This window comes from Salmo trutta, chromosome 7, assembly GCF_901001165.1.
Source record: "Salmo trutta chromosome 7, fSalTru1.1, whole genome shotgun sequence".
NCBI classification, from domain to species: Eukaryota; Metazoa; Chordata; class Actinopteri; order Salmoniformes; family Salmonidae; genus Salmo; species Salmo trutta.
In genome coordinates, this window is record NC_042963.1 from 3,612,578 (window position 1) to 3,629,668 (window position 17,091).

A 17,091-nucleotide genomic window follows, 5' to 3' on the forward strand; every position below is an offset into this window, starting at 1 on the left:
TGTAAACACATTTGGTCTCTTTCTCATATTACAAAATAAGAAATGCCCAAAGACAAAAGAATCATCCTGGCATCCCAGTTCTATTAAACTGAACAGAGCGATGACAACAACAACAACGTCAAACCACTACAAACTAGCTGCTGGGGGGCATCTGATGTTTTCAATTAGAGGAGTTTACTGCTCATCAAATTGTTTACTGCCAAATGTCTCCGTATTCTTTAATACCTGGAAGGGTCCTCATTTCATTTAGAGCAGACATGTACTTCCCTGTACAACATTAAAAAAAAAATCTTGATCTTTTGACATTTCCATAGTTTATTTCCATCATGACGCACATCTTTTCAAGTCTACTGAACTCTCTTCTGTGGTAGATGTCGTAACTCTTCTCTTATCATCCTTATTTAACAAATAAGAGCTTTGTGTTGTGAAATCTAAATCAAATTCATGTAATTGACTTAAATATATGGAATGTATGATTGTTCTCAGAGATTGGATGAGCATGGAGACAAAATAGCATTTTGTAGCTACACTTTATAAATGACGGTGATAGTACATTTTACATTTGAGTCAGACATTCTTAGTAGACCTAGTACCAGAGGTTGTAGTCCTGTTTAATTCACCCACATTATAGTAAATAGACTGTAGTGACTATGTGTATACAGTTATAATGTCAGTAATGGCTGTGGCATAGACGTAACCTAATGCACCTCCCCCTGCAGTTGTAGTAATGGTGGACCAGCTCTTACATGTCATTTTACTGAGGCTTTTGTCTTTCGTCTGTGTGGCCTTACTGCTCTATAAATATGGGGTGGCTTTGTGAGCTGGGCTGAGGCTGATGCTGGGCTGGCCTGGGGCGCCACATATGGAGAGCATTGTACAGTCACTAATGGAGAGTCCACTGATCACACTGTCACTGTGTGTCAGTCAGTCAGCAGCCCACCACCACCACTCTCCTCTACATCCACCTGCCTCAATCCACACCGCACAGCCCACCATGCTCAATGGAAAATCCATTACCAATAATGTTTCCACAGCATTTTCTCTAGGTATACATTATACCGTGACACTCCTCCACAGGCATGGCGGCATAGATGTATGTTTCTAAACTCTCCAAACCCCTCTTTAAATGCTCTGCTCCCACCCCACTGAAAGAACCCCAATAGTCTCCTATTTTCCCTGAAATAGATATTCCCTTTGTTGTCTGTGTGATTTATTGAAGTCTTCCCCACAAGTGGAAGCCGCAGGAAATTGCCTGAAATGGCTCTAAATTGGTTTATGATTGTCTCGTATGGGTCGGTGCTGTTATGGTTTGATATTATGCCCTCCCCTGCTTGGAATTTATATTAAATTGATCTGTATTGTTTTCATTGGGTGTTTGTTGGATCTTGTTAATTCTACTTCAGCTGGGGGCTGGCAATACACACACACATACCCCTCCACATTGTCCATGTCGCTGTACGGATTATTCACCATTCGTCGTTGTATCTGTATCTCTGATATGTGTTGCAATCCTGGGAGACAGAGGATGGTGAGCACTTAGTCCCTATGCTCTCTATGCTCTGTGGTGTGGAGCATTGGGGCAGTGGCATGGACCTGTAGGAGTTAACATGGGTCAGCTGCATCCCAAGTCAGCCAGCCCAGCCAGGCAGTGAGGGAAGGCGTGGGATGTGGGATGGCTACTGACAGACTGCTAATGAGGCCATTATCGGCTCTTGTCCTCTCCTCCAGGGCACCAGTGGAGGCTCCGAGTCTCCTCTCAATTGAATTCCATCCCACAGGGCTTGTTTACAATAAATACATTTGCTAGAATTAATCACAGAGGAGCGCAAGACACTTGACTGGGCTGGTGTTTATGCAGAGAGGCAGTGAGTATGGACCCACTGCAGTCCGGCTCAGCCCAGGTCAGCTCTTGACTGCTCTGAACTGCAGCTAGAGCTGGTTCTCTGCGGAAAGACTGACACTGGCTCTGCACACACATCAAGGAGTCATTGCTAATTCTTACCCCTCTGATTTGGGATAAGTTCAGTAAACACATATGCAAGAAATGATGGGTACTAGTCCATCTCCAGATGGAACTGAATAGAGATCAAAGAGTCACATCACCTGGGATATTTATTGACTATAACCATGGAGGATATTCAATGTCATAACGTGAAGAGGTGGTATAACACACAAAAGACAGGGTAAACCAATGACATCAGTGTACCATTGCATAGTTCATGGATTACAGACATATAATTGATCTTACATTACATCACCACATTCATATAACGACATTAACTCTCAGTTGTTTTGTGATTTAGGCAATGTGATAATGAGTTCAGCAACACCTCAGTATTGGCATACTGTCATTGTGAATGGGCTGTAGTCAGGGGAGCGTTCCATCATTGTGCATACAGAGGAAGTGGCATTTCTGGCAGCAGCTGTCCTCAGAAACACCAGGTATTTCCTGACTTGTAGCTGTAAGTCAGCTGGTCCAGTATGTCTGCTCTTCTCACTGTGCCTAGGATGCTGAAGCTTTATCCAGAAGAAAACCAGCATTGAGACAGATTATTACAGTATAGTGTGACACTCTCAGGATGAATTGTGGCTTGTATGCTTTGTCAGTCAAATCAAATCAAATATTATGTTTTACATGCTTTGTAAACAACAGGTGTAGACTGGTGAAATGCTGACTTATGGGCCTTCACCAACAATGTAGAGAGAAGGAAAATAGAGACGTAATAGAAAAGTAGTAAGGATAACTAGGCTATATTCACGGGGTACCAGTACAGAGTCGATGTGCAGGGGTACAAGATAATTGAGATAGATATGCACACATAACTAGGAATAAAGTAACTAGGCAACAGTATAGATAGTAAACAGTAGCAGTAGCATACATGATGAGTAAAAAATGTTTGTGCAAAAAGCGTCAATGCAGATCGTCCGGGTAGCTATTTGGTTAACTATTTAACTAACTACAGTGCCCTCCGTAATTATTGGGACAGTGAAACATGTTGTCTTCTTTTGGCTCTATACTTCAACAGTTTGAATTTGAAATCAAACATTGACTCTGAGGGTATTTGCATCCATATCGGGTGGACCGTTTAGAAATTACAACACTTTTTGTACATAGCCCCCTCATTTTTAGGGGCGCAAAAGTTTTGGTACAAATTCACTTATACGTATGTGTATTAAAGCAATAAAAAGTTAGGTATTTGATCTCAAATTCACAGCACACACTGACTACATCAAGCCTATGACTCTAAACATTTATTGGATGCATTTTCTGTTTGTTTTGGTTGTGTTTCAGAATTTTGTGCCCAATGGAAATGAATGGTAAATAATGTATTGCGTAATTTTGGAGTCACTTTTATTCTAAACCCTTCTACATGAATGTGGATGCTACAATGATTACAGATAATCCTGAATGAATCGTTAATAAGGATGAGTGAGAAAGTTACAAACGCAAAAATATCATACCTCTCTTCCAAATGCTAACCTCCCTGTTATTGTAATGGTGAGAGGTTAGCATGTCTTGGGGGTATAATATAAAATGCTAACCTCCCTGTTATTGTAATGATGAGAGGTTAGCATGTCTTGGGGGTATGATATTTGTGCGTCTAACTTTGTCAATCATCATTATTCACGATTCATTCAGGATTACCCGTAATCATGGTAGAATCCACATTCATATACAGTACGTCACACTGCTTAGTAGCTAATGAGGCGATGCAAGCGGGACACAGAGGAGTACGTTTCACACATCCCCATGTGCTACATTCACCTCTCAAACTGACTCAACAGCGACCCCAGCATTGAGCTGAGCACAACTGTAGATCTGAGTCACTAGGCACCACTGTAAAAGATGACACACTGCTTGCTTAGCGAATACCACTTTCTCCCGATTCAGCCCATACCTGGCGCAAACTCGGGACCTCTGCCTCGCAAACACACGTCACCGCCCTCCTCAAGTGTCTTAGCCGATCGTGCCACCTCAATAGGTAGCTAATGAGGCGACGCAAGCGGGACACTTAAGGCTGAGAGAAAGTTTCACACATCCCCATGTGCTACATACAGAGTATAGAGCCAAAATAATAAAACGTGCTTCACAGTCTTATGGCTTGGGGGTAGAATCTAGTCAGGGTCCTGTTGGTTCCAGGCTTGGTGCATCGGTGTCGCTTGCCGTGCGGTAGCAGAGAGAACAGTCTAAGACTTGGGTGGTTGGAGTCTGACACTTTTTAGGGCCTTCCTCTGACATTGCCTGGTATAGCTGTCCTGGATGGCAGGGAGCTGAACTCCAGTGATGTACTTGGCTGTACAAACTACCCTCTGCAGCGCCTTGTGGTCAGATGCCAAGCAGTTGCCATACAAGGCAGTAATGCAGCCAGTCAAGGTGCTCTTAATGGTACAACTGTATAACTTTTTGAGGTTCTGAGGACCAATGACAAATCTTTTCTGCCTCCTGAGAAGGAAGAGGTGTTGTCGTGTCCTCTTCAAGACTGTGTTGGTGTGTGTGGACCATGATAGATTCTTAGTGATGTGGACACCGAGGAACTTGAAGCTCTCGACCTGCTCCGCTACAGCCCTGTCGATGTGAATGGGGGCGGGTTCGACCCTCCGTTTCCTATAGTCCACGATCAGCTCCTTTGTCTTGCTGACAATGAGGTAGAGGGTATTGTCCTGGCACCACACTGCCAGGTCCCCTGACTTCTACAGTTGAAGTCGGAAGTTTACATACACTTAGGTTGGAGTCATTAAAACTATTTTTTTCAACCACTCCACACATTTCTTGTTAACAAACTTGGCAAGTCGGTTAGGACATCTACTTTGTGCATGACACAAGTCATTTTACAACAATTGTTTACAGACAGATTATTTCACTTATAAGTGTTTCAGAAGTTTACATACACTAAGTTGACTGTGCCTTTAAACAGCTTGGAAAATTCCAGAAAATTATGTCATGGCTTTAGAAGCTTCTGATGATCTTAGGCTTGTGTGTGGCTGCTCGGCCATGGATACCCATTTCATGAAGCTCCTGACAAACAGTTATTGTGCTAAAGATGCTTCCAGAGGCAGTTTGGATGTCGGTAGTGAGTGTTGCAACTTAGGACAGATGATTTTTACGCCCTACAGCGGTCCCATTCTGTGAGCTTGTGTTGCTAACCCTTCACGGCTGAGCCGTTGTTGCTCCTAGATGTTTCCACTTCACAATAACAGCACTTAAAGTTGACGGGGGCAGCTCTAGCAGGGCAGAAATTTGATGAACTGACTTGTTGGAAAGGTGGCCTCCTATGATGGTGCCACATTAATAGTCACTGAGCTCTTCAGTACAAGACATACTTCTGCCAATGTTTGTCTATGGAGATTGCATGGCTGTGTGCTTGATTGTATACACCTGTCAGCAACAGGTGTTTCTGAAATAGACGAATCCACTAATTTAGCGTACATGCCTTTTTCAAGGGTTTGTAAAATAAATGTTATAACTATTTGGTTTTAATATCACTTCTTGAAGAGCATAGTCAGAACTATACATTTTCAATTATTCCACATTTAGCTCTATCATCATTACTGCAAGTAACTGCATGCTTTTCATGATCAGTAAACAGCAGTTGAACATTTCATTTCAGATATGTGAGGGTAGGCTATCTATTTGGCATGTAGCTAGCTAGCTAACAATGTGTCATTTAGTTTGCTTCATCAGAGATTAGGCTTTTGGAAAGTTGGAGTTCTGTCATCACCACTATAAATGGCACGCAAATCAAACAATATTTAAACATATACACACACATACATCTATATCTATATATATATCCATCTAGTTGATCCCCTGAAAGTTAGCTTGTTAACAATCTATATTGACGTGACCTGTTATTAGCTAGCTAGCCAATTTGATGTGATCAATCAATGTAGCCTATCATGTCTGTCAGCAGCATTCGGGATTAAACAGTCTCAAACACAATGTTGAAAAGGGGATAATATTAGCTAACTTCGCTAGGTAGGCCTACGTTGGTTGGACAAAAAAAGTACATTAGGTCCACTTACCACTATGTTTAGCCAACTGTACAAAATGTATACCGGTAGCTCGTAAATTAAATATTATCAGCTAACAGTACATCGGCAAATGTGCCCTTCTGCAGCTGTCACGTCGGTATTAATAATTCGGGAGACAGACTCAGGAATGCGTAATATGGGTTTTTATTGCACCCAAATGACGTGTTAAGGCACGGGGATGAAGACCAAACAAACACGTAACAAAACACAGGGTAGAAACCCAAAACAGAATAAATAACACACGCACACAATGATTAACACATTGGACGAGACCCGTAATCATCTACGCTATCCACAATGGCACGAAAGCCAAAACACACAGCACAGGTACTCACGCGCACCAACGGACATTGTAACAATAATTGACAGCCCAATGGAAACCAAAGGGCCCACTTACACAAGTACTAATAAGTGGGAATAGGGGATAGGTGTGCATAATGAAAGTTCCGGAGGGATCCGTGACAGCTGCTTGACAGGCAGAGCCAACAAAGGATGGGAAATTAACCTAAACCACTCATACTTGTCAGATATACTTCACTTTTATTTTATATCACTCAAATATCCAATTAATGGTGGCCAATATTGAGAGATATCATGAGGCTACCCTCACAAATGTGGAATTACAGTACACGATCAATTGATATTTACTGATCCTGAAAGCATGCAGTTATTTGCTGTATAACTCTGATGATAGAGCTAAATGGGATACCTAGTCAGTTGTGTAACTGAATGCATCTTCCACATTTAACCCAACCCCTCTGAATCAGAGAGGTGCGGGGGGCTGCCTTAATCGACATCCACGGCGCCCAGGGAATAGTGAGTTAACTGCCTTGCTCAGAACAACAGATTTTTACCTTGTCAGCTCAGGGATTCGATCCAGCAACCTTTCAGTTACTGGCCCAGCGCTCTAACCACCAGGCTACCTGCTGCCACTGTGCAAATGTGCTCAATTATTTTGCATGGAATAATCAGACATTTGTAGTTGTGAGTATGCTCTTCGAGAGGTGATAATATTACAACCAAATAGGGTCTTATCGTCGATGTTGATCAGGCCTACCACCGTGGTGTCGTCAGCAAACTTAATGATGGTGTTGTAGTCATGTGCTGCCACAATATTGTGGGTGAACAGGGAGTACAGGAGAGGACTAAGCATGCACCCCTGAGGGGCCCCCATGTGGAAGGCCAACAAAGGCGGATGGGTTTTTGCCTACCCTCACCACCTGGGGGTGGCCCATCAGGAAGTCCCGGATCCAATTGTGGAGAGAGGAGTTCAGTCCCAGGGTCCTTAGCTTAGTGATGAGCTTGGTGTTATGGTGTTAAATGCTGAGCTGAAGTCAATGCACAGCATTCTCACATAGGTGTTCCTCTTGTCCAGGTGGGAGAGTACAGTGTGGTGTGCAATAGAGATCACATCATCTGTGGATCTGTTGGGGCGGTATGCGAATTGGAGTGGGTCCAGGGTGTCTGGGATGATGGTGCTGATGTGAGCCATAACAAGCCTTTCAAAGCATTTCATGGCTACAAATGTGAGTGCTACGGGGCGATAGTCATTTAGACAGGTTACCTTGGCATTCTTGGGCACAGGGACTATGGTGGTCTGCTTGAAACATGTAGATATTACATGCTTGGTCAGGGAGAGGTTGAAAATGTCTGTGAAGACACTTGCCAACTGGTCAGTGCATGCTCTGAGTATGCGTCCTGGTAATCAGTCTGGCCCTACGGCCTTGTGAACCTGTTTAAAGGTCATACTCACATCGGGTACGGAGAGAGTGATCACACAGTCATCTGAAACAGCTCGTGCTCTCATGCATGGTTCAGTGTTGCTTGCCTTGAAGCGAGCATAGAAGGCATTTAGCTTGTCTGGTCCTTATTGTGTCAATGATGGCCGGTGGGTGCTTTCACACATTGTCCTCAACCAAGGTTTTACAAAAGTCATACAGATTCACGTACAGTAAACATCCACCCACCACAGACACAATGCACACAAACAAACTCGACTCTATCCTTCCCACTCTCTCTTTCACACACAGACAGTGTAGTGTAGATGTTCCTTTCCTCAGAGATAAGCAGTCTTTAGACTAAACTGTTGTTATCTGCAGTCATCTGAAAGTTTGGGAAGAAAGTGCAAAGCAGAGTGCAGCCAGGAGAGAGTGTATGTGAGGTCACAGTGGGGCCTGGCCGCCCAGGGGCCAAAGCCATGCTGTTTTATAAACAAGGACCTCATAACAACAGCAGTGAGATGGCCCCTGGTTTTAGACTTACTGATACTGTAGCAACTAGTAGCACACGGCCAAGGCAACCACACAACAGTGTTTTCTGTGCTGAAAGTGACAGTTTAACCTGGCTCTGCGTGGGCCAGCAGACTGACTTATATAGAGAGCAACACAGGGTATTGTGGTTATCCAGCCTGAGAGACACTAGGTTTCAGTGTGACGGGGGAATTAAATGTGTTTACCACCTCATCACGTTCACTCGTTTGTAACCATGACACGCTTCATTTGATGATATCTGCAGCTGAATTCTATTTTGTTCATTAGATTGTGTGCAGTGACAGACCTGTGTTGACATAACATGAGCTAATGTGTTTATAGTTTTTCTAATGGATCATGTAGAGGTCGTAATGAAACACGTTCATTTGCTAGATTTATGGGGTCATGGGCAGGAGGTTCATTTGCATACTTGATGTATCATAGGTCGTGATCCCTACTGTATACATAGTATACCCTTCCTGCAGCAGTACCAATAGGACAAGTTGGCTGTAGACATATACACATGGTGGAATATGGAACATTAGAGGGATGTTTGCCAAATAATAACTGGGCATGTCAAAAATTGCAAATTAATTTGGTAAAACTGCCAGTCCAAACTATTAGCATGAAAGATGTCTAAATAATGCAATTAAGTATTTTGAATATTTCTTGAGAAGGGATGATATGGAAATTCAAAATGAACCCGGTTATTGGCCATAGCCGGATGGTGATATGAACAGAATATTGGGTCAGAGAGTGCCAGCTGGTAAGGGGTCTGAACAGATTATCATAGGAGCGAGAGAGTGAGAGTGAGAGTGAGAGTGAGAGAGAGAGAGAGAGAGAGAGAGAGAGAGAAAAACAATAGAGAGAAACTCACCCGCCAGTCACTGTGGGGTGGAGGGGATCAGCCAAACCCTTTCGTCACTATCTCCCCTTTCTCACCTGCCAGAGCTTGCGTGTGTGAGCCGTGGGAGAGAGCGAGAGGAGGTGAGAGGTGGTGTGAGTCCTGTGGAGAGGTCAGGGGATGGGCTGAACCTCCACTCATCCGTCCTCCACTCGTCCGTCTGGGCTCTGTAAGGCCCCATCGCTGCTCTGCAGGTAGACATCTGGAGGCAGAATGAGTAGTACCATCTAGAGAAGATGAAGAGAGGACTTCTGTTATCACTGAGCCACAGGGAATTAGACAGCCTCTCTCTAGATTATCTCCCTTTTGCTCTCTGTTTTCTATATTATCTCCTTCCCTCATTCTCATTGAATGTATTCGTCTACTTATTTTATTTATCTTCCCTTTTCTCTCTATTCCAGTCTCTCTTGAACTTTTTCCTTCTCATTCCTTAGTTTTCCTATTTTCTTTACATTATGAAAGCAAAAAAGGGAATGGAATTTTTGTTTCTGGCAGAGAAACTGTTATGACTTTATCCTGGCACTAAACGATAAGCAAGACAAGATAGTGAAAGTGTGCTGTGTCTAGCGAGCCCTCAGACAAGCCTTAGCACTGCAAACAGCGCCTGAGCTCTCAGCGCCCCCACTGGCTGCCTGCTGTGCCAATCAAAGGCAGGGGGTGGGAACAGGCAGACATGAGTGCTGATGTCACAGTCACATGGATTCTCGTGTGTTCATGCTCGGAGGCTGAGAGACAGAGCTGTGCTGGCCAGCTGCTGCTGAGACAGCAGTGGAGGGCTTTGCGCTGGTGATAGTGCTCTCTTATGGACTCGGAGCTTAATGATGTATTTTGTGATTTCAGCTATGAAAGGTAAGAGCAGAATGCATGCATGCTGTTTCCACGGTGCAATAGGCAGCTAGAGTAACAAGTAGGGAAGTGAAGCTTCTCTCTATTCACTGCCTGCCAACTCTCCATTTCAGTCGCCTGCAAAGAGAGAGAGAGAGAGAGAGAGAGAGAGAGAGAGACTGCCTCAGAATGTGTTTATTACCAGGGAATTAAGCTGTGGAAATATCAACAACAAAAAAATTAAAATTCTGGGAGGAAATCAAGTTAGAAATTCAAAACAGATGATAAGATGTGTGTGTTGGGATGTTTCTCTAAAGTGAATAGGACTGTTACTCTCATGGTATCTGTTATGTGTGCTTTCTCTGTGTTGGTGTGTGTTTAATAAATTAGAGTCAGTGTGGTCATACTATAGCACTGATCTCTTTCTGATGAGAAATACAGCCCTCCAGCTCTTGCGACAATTACAAGTTTTGAAGGGTAGACATACGGGGGTGGACGAGGGAAGGGGACGGCTGGGATGGGGGTTTCACGGGTCCCTTTAGCAGTTCTTTCTCCTGGGCTATTAATTCTGTTCCATTCCAGAGGACGTGTTTGTCTGTTCAGAGGGGAGAGTTGCGTGGCAGACTGGTAGTGTTGAACGTGGCTTGCAGACGGGGCGACAAGGCACTGGCTGGCGCAATTGGCAGACTAGAATTCTTTGAGTTGATACTGCTGTGTTTCTTGTGTTCCACTGACCTATTTTTTGGTAGTTGGGCATGGCCATGGGAGCAAGGCTGGGTCCTCCTCCCAGTCTCAGTGTCGTGATCCTGCATGCTTAATCCCAGTTCTTCCACCCCCACCATCATACAGTCACACGCACACTCACACATGCATGCGCAAATACACATGCAGGCACACACACCATCACCAACCCCTTGTGGGCCACGAACAATGCATTCACATCCATTCGCACGCACACACGCACGCACGCACACACACACACACGCACACACACACACACACACACACACACACACACATTCTTGCATATGCATACCCAAGCATTACGTGCTCTTACACATACACACACACACACACACACAGAAAATAGTCACTGTGAAACTCAGGCAGCTGTCATTGTGTGTTAGATGCTACAGTACATCCTCACCAATCACTACAGTTCTAATACATATATTGTGTGGAAACATTTTTGCATTTTCCACTACATTCTTTTTGTTATTTTTTTATTTACACTGAGACTTGAAAATTCTGAGAATATGATCTTGACCACCTCTGTACCGAGAGGGACAGTTGTGTGAAGTTTTGAACGCGCACTTGATCACAGTGTGTGAAATTCCTGTGATAGAGTGAGATTACGTAGTTGACAGAGATGTGTGAGATTACATAGTTGACAGAGATGTGTGAGATTACGTAGTTGACAGAGATGTGTGAAATTTCTGTGATAGAGTGAGATTACGTAGTTGACAGAGATGTGTGAAATTCCCGTGATAGAGTGAGATTACGTAGTTGACAGAGATGTGTGAAATTCCTGTGATAGAGTGAGATTACGTAGTTGACAGAGATGTGTGAAATTCCTGTGATAGAGTGAGATTACGTAGTTGACAGAGATGTGTGAGATTACGTAGTTGACAGATATGTGTGAAATTCCTGTGATAGCGTGAGATTACGTAGTTGACAGAGATGTGTGAAATTCCTGTGATAGAGTGAGATTACGTAGTTGACAGAGATGTGTGAAATTCCTGTGATAGAGTGAGATTACGTAGTTGACAGAGATGTGTGAAATTCCTGTGATAGAGTGAGATTACGTAGTTGACAGAGATGTGTGAAATTCCTGTGATAGAGTGAGATTACGTAGTTGACAGAGATGTGTGAAATTCCTGTGATAGAGTGAGATTACGTAGTTGACAGAGATGTGTGAAATTGTTGGAGAATTACATTTTGTGACACTGAGGCAGATTTGAAAGATCAGCCCTTTAACCCAATGCCCTTTTATATAAACTTATTTGGAATATGGAAAATGTAGAAATATATTTATTTTTTGGTGTGGCTGTGCAAAATCAAATACATTTTTTCCCTTTCCCGTTTTTATTCCAGATGCAATTTCCGTTATTTTTCAAGATGTATTTATTTCTGTATAAGGGCATGTCTGCCTTGAATCAAGATGTATTTATTTATGTATAAGGGCATGTCTGCCTTGAATCAAGATGTATTTATTTCTGTATAAGGGCATGTCTGCCTTGAATCAAGATGTATTTATTACTGTGTAAGGGCATGTCTGCCTTGAATCAAGATGTATTTATTACAGTGTAAGGGTAGGTCTGCATTCAATCAATATGTATTTATTACTGTGTAAGGGCAGGTCTGCATTCAATCAATATGTATTTATTACTGTATAAGGGCAGGTCTGCATTGAATCAATATGTATTTATTACAGTGTAAGGGTAGGTCTGCATTCAATCAAGCTGTATTTATAACAGTGTAAGGGCAGGTCTGCATTCAGTCAAGATGTATTTATTACTGTGTAAGGGCAGGTCTGCATTCAGTCAAGATGTATTTATTACTGTGTAAGGGTGGGTCTGCATTCAGTCAAGATGTATTTATTACTGTGTAAGGGCAGGTCTGCATTCAGTCAATATGTATTTATTACTGTGTAAGGGCAGGTCTGCATTGAATCCATTAACCAATAGTGTCATTATTCAGTTAAATCTTATCACAATACATCACTGAGCTGGAATAGGTTTTTGAGGATTTGAAGCCTTTCCAAGTAGATACTTATTTGATTGTTACATCATGATGAAAGTGGTCATTTTAGGCCCTTTTTAGACCTATACATGCCTCCTGTAAGACCCTATGATCTGTGAACAATATGGTACAGACAACATCTTGGTGTCATCATACTCTTATACTGTGGAGTATGTCTATATTCTGAAATACAATTTAAATCATTAAAAATATGATTTCATATCCTTCATACCCTTTTTGATTTTCCATTTGACATGATGTTTGGAACAATATACTCTTCAAACACATCACATTTCCAGAGAGGGCTCTCTGCTAGTTTGAAGAAATGATCAATTTTATACATTGATCATTAACCAATCACAGCCCTCCTGTAAGACTGCACATTCAGCAAATCAACAGCAGAGGGAGTTCCCTTTGAATCAATTTTCCTATGAACTGTGTTGGTGGCGCTCATGAAACTGATCATAACTTTAAAACATGCAGAGAGCCTACTCTGAAAATGTGATGTACTTATAGAGTATATTGTTTAAAACAATATGTCTAAAAATGAACAACATCCAAAAGGGTACTTTTGATATATTCATATTAATAGTTTTAATGTGGAATACATTCATGTGTAAAATGTTATTTCACAATGTAGCGATACTCCATATTTTAGAGAACAGTATTAGGAGTTTAATGACACCAAGATGTTGTCTGTACGGTTCACAGATCATAGGGTCTGAGGTATGTATAGGACACTTTCATAGAGATTTTTAAAAAAAAAATGGTTTGTGTTGCAAATGTAAAAAGCACATCAAACATCCTTCCTCCTAATGAGGTTTCTATGTGAGAATTGCCAGAACAATCTGAGATAGAGAAAATATTTCCAGGCCATGCTGGCATGTAATCACCCAGAGGAGTTGTGTATTGATATGTATTTTTACAAGAGATTGTGTTTTATATGTCGCTACTTTTCAACAGAGCTATGGTCTCTCTCTCTCTCTCTCTCGCTCTCTCTCTCTCTCACTCTCTCTCACTCTCTCTCTCACTCTTTCTCTTTCCAGTCGCACAGCCACACCACTGCCTCACAAGTACCTAATTACCTGTAATGGAAACATCCCTCTCATTACCCCATGCAAATTAGCCAGCCTACTCAGCACACTTAAGATGAAAATTCTAAATATTAATTACATAATTAAAGAAAGACGTTTGATGTACCAAAAGACAGAAAAAAATAAAGTGTGTTTCATCTACATTATAATTAACCTGTCATCAAGATATGAATATGAAGCTTCTGTTTTGCATACAGACAGTGCATAACTATGTGATTTACCACGAGTGTCTACTAGACTGTAAACATTGTTCAGGGGATGGAGAAAACGTACAGCTAAATTCCGTGTTAATAAGGCAGTAAATATTTGCTGTAGCTTTGGTGCTCTTTGTCTCTTCCTATCCGCAAGCGGGTGTAGTGCTCTGGACTACCGCCGCGTGCTGCAGGGTTCCAACATCACAGCACAGGTTAACAAGATTGGCTATTATCCAGTTAGGGACTGAGAACACGGAAAGCCAGTCAAAAATCAAAACAGATTCAGGTGAAGGCAAATTTTTGCCCACAAGTGAGGGTTGAAAATAAGAGTGACCAGGTAGGAATGATGTTTCTTACAAAGTCCCGTTTTTTATTCATATCAGATCAACAAGCATTTACATAATATTGTCTGAATAGCCTCACCACGACAAGAGAGACTGATCATCATTTTTTTTTACCTAATTCTAAAAATGTGTTATAATCAAAATAATAATTTTCTCAAAACATAATCTCCTTTTATAGTATAATGTCTTTTTATAGTATAATTTACCTCATTGGTTTTAATGTTATTATATTAAATCGCCTATGTGTTTCTGAAAAATATTTAGAGTTCGTTTTCGTATTCTCAGAGCCCATCCAGCCATCCATTATTACTAATGGCAATGTAAGAGTAGTTAGTAAGCTAACAGCCGTCTCTTAGAGAGAAATTTGGTGTGTTTAGGAGCCATGTATGCTCAGATCTCTCCCTGCACAATGCCTTGGGTGAGGACGCGGAGTGGCATTTCCACAGGTTATTAAAGAGTGTGAGGTGTGCCGCTGTCTGGAACGCGCTGTGAGACCGACCGACTGACTGACGCACTTCCTGGCTGGACGGACTGGTTAATGAGATATTGATTGCCCATTGAGAGCATGGATTTTTTATTTAGCTCCATAGAGGCTCTGAGGACAGGGACGTGCAGTTTGGAGTGATAGAGGAGACTGCAGGAAGGAGATTGAGCCTAACACAGGGCAGAACCCAGCAGTGATACTCCTACCCTGTACCCTGCCGTATGCTATGGCTGTGGCTATGGCTACACTGTGCCATGATATGCCCAGGCCTCCACTCTAGCACTTGAGGATGCCTGACAGCTTGGCAATGCACCTGGTTGCTAGTCACACCTCACACTCCTGACAGATTAACTCACTCACTAACGTGAGGTTATATCAGATCACACTCTCCTGCCTTATTTTTAATCAAGGTGTAGTCTCATACAAACACAGTGGCTCATGAAGTCGATAACTCAGGATATACTGTAGTATTACAATATTATCCTATTTCTGATTTTACAGTTCCCTGCTGAGCAGATAGCTCTAATGTAAGGGGTCATTTTCTGCTTTAACTCTCCCTCTGTATTTAAGTGCACACACATATGAATTCTTTGAAGTGTCTTCCCGTCCTATAGCATTTAGGAGTGCCTACTGTACAAAAGTGCTATAATACTCCCTCCCTCAGCACACCTCATAACACATTCAGTACAGGTCCACCTGCTCCTGCACCAACCAATCACTCCACCTCAACATTCACATACAGAAATAGATTATTTTACACATACATTTAGAGGAATGTTTGTTTTTCAGCTTAGAGAGAGAGAGAGAGCGAGAGAGAGAGAGCAAGAGAGAGAGCGAGAGAGCAAGAGAGAGAGAGAGAGATATTAGAGGAGTGTATTGAGAGTAGCCAGTGGATTGTGCACTAAGAGCAGAAAGGGGATTATCTGTTGCTGTCAGTCTTCAAAGGGCCTTTGGATAGAGACAGCTCTGTATGCAGTCACAGTGTTTATCTGTAGTCTCAGTATCCATTGACCTGTTGTCTGGATGTGAATCACACCATGTCCATGATATGCATACATTTTCACAATGGATATAATTTCAACACAATGTCATTTTATGATCTATAATGTATGTTATCGATCTGATATTATATCCATGGTGTGTTTCTCGGACTTCTTTGCTGGAACTCTCCTGCACCTGCAGTGTCCTCCCAAGCTCCTCCTGCCGGGGCAAAGAAGTTAAAAGCGATTTAACAGATTGAAGAGGGGAATGGTTTTCTGAGTACTTTTATTCTGTGCGTGTCTTGTAGCATTGCCTTTTTTTCCTCCACAGATCTCTAGAGGGCTGTCCACTGGCCTTTTGAAGTTGCATCAAAGAGGAAACGGGGAAGAAAAAGCATTATTGATTTTGCGTTTTGTCTGACTCAAATGCTGAGGAATAAAGACACATAAGGAGAGAGGTGTTGGCACCGGGGTTGCTTTGAGAGAGAAGGGGGTGGGAGACGGAGAGATGGGGGTATAGAGATGTATAGGTGAGGAACTCGAGAGATAGAGTTAATACATCTCTCCCCAGAGCCTCCTGCACTGTTCAGCTGTTTCCCCTGCTAGCTACCTTTGTGCTCCTCTCCAATGCTGCAGTAAATAAACCCATTAAAAAAAAGGCCAGAGACAAACCTCTCTGGTCTCTCTTCCTCCATGTCAGATATAGTGCCTTCAGAAAGTATTCATATGATTTATTCTACATTTTGTTGTTTTACAGACTGAATTCAACATGGATTAAATACATTTGTTTCTCACCCATCTACACACAATACCCAATAATTACAAAGTGAAAATGTGTTTATTGAATTTTTTGCAAATGTATTCAATATGAAATACAGAAATATCAAATTTACATAAGTGTTCACACCCCAAGAGTCAATACTTAGAAGCACCATTGGCAGCAATTACAGCTTTGAGCCCTCTTGGGTATGTCTGTATCAGCTTTGCACATCAGGATTTAGAGATTTTCTCCCATTCTTCCTTGAGTATTTTGGTGAACAGCAATCGTCAAGTCTTTCCACAGATTTTCCATGGGATTAAATTCTGGGCCACTCAAGGACTGTCACGTTCTAGTTCTGAAGCCATTCCAGGGTTGCATTGGATATATGCTTGGGGTCATTGTCCTGTTAGAAAGTAAATCTTTGCCCTAGTCTAAGGTTGTTTGCACTCTGAAGCAGGCTCTCATCAAGGATTTGCCTGTAT

At 42.2% G+C, this 17,091-nt stretch overlaps 1 protein-coding gene across 2 annotated transcripts in view; it reads left to right on the forward strand.

The window, feature by feature from the left end:
* Positions 1–17,091, forward strand: part of roraa (RAR-related orphan receptor A, paralog a) — a 307,537-nt gene that overhangs the window by 226,554 nt on the left and 63,892 nt on the right. Inside the window, exon 1 of one of the 2 annotated variants that reach the window (XM_029757646.1) lies at positions 9,840–10,035. The exons of the other annotated variant lie outside the window; for it this stretch is intronic. Within the exon in view, the coding sequence (XP_029613506.1) occupies positions 10,005–10,035 (31 nt within the window). The 5' untranslated portion in view covers positions 9,840–10,004. Of the gene's footprint in view, positions 1–9,839; positions 10,036–17,091 lie in introns of those variants that run through there. 2 annotated transcript variants of the gene reach the window in all.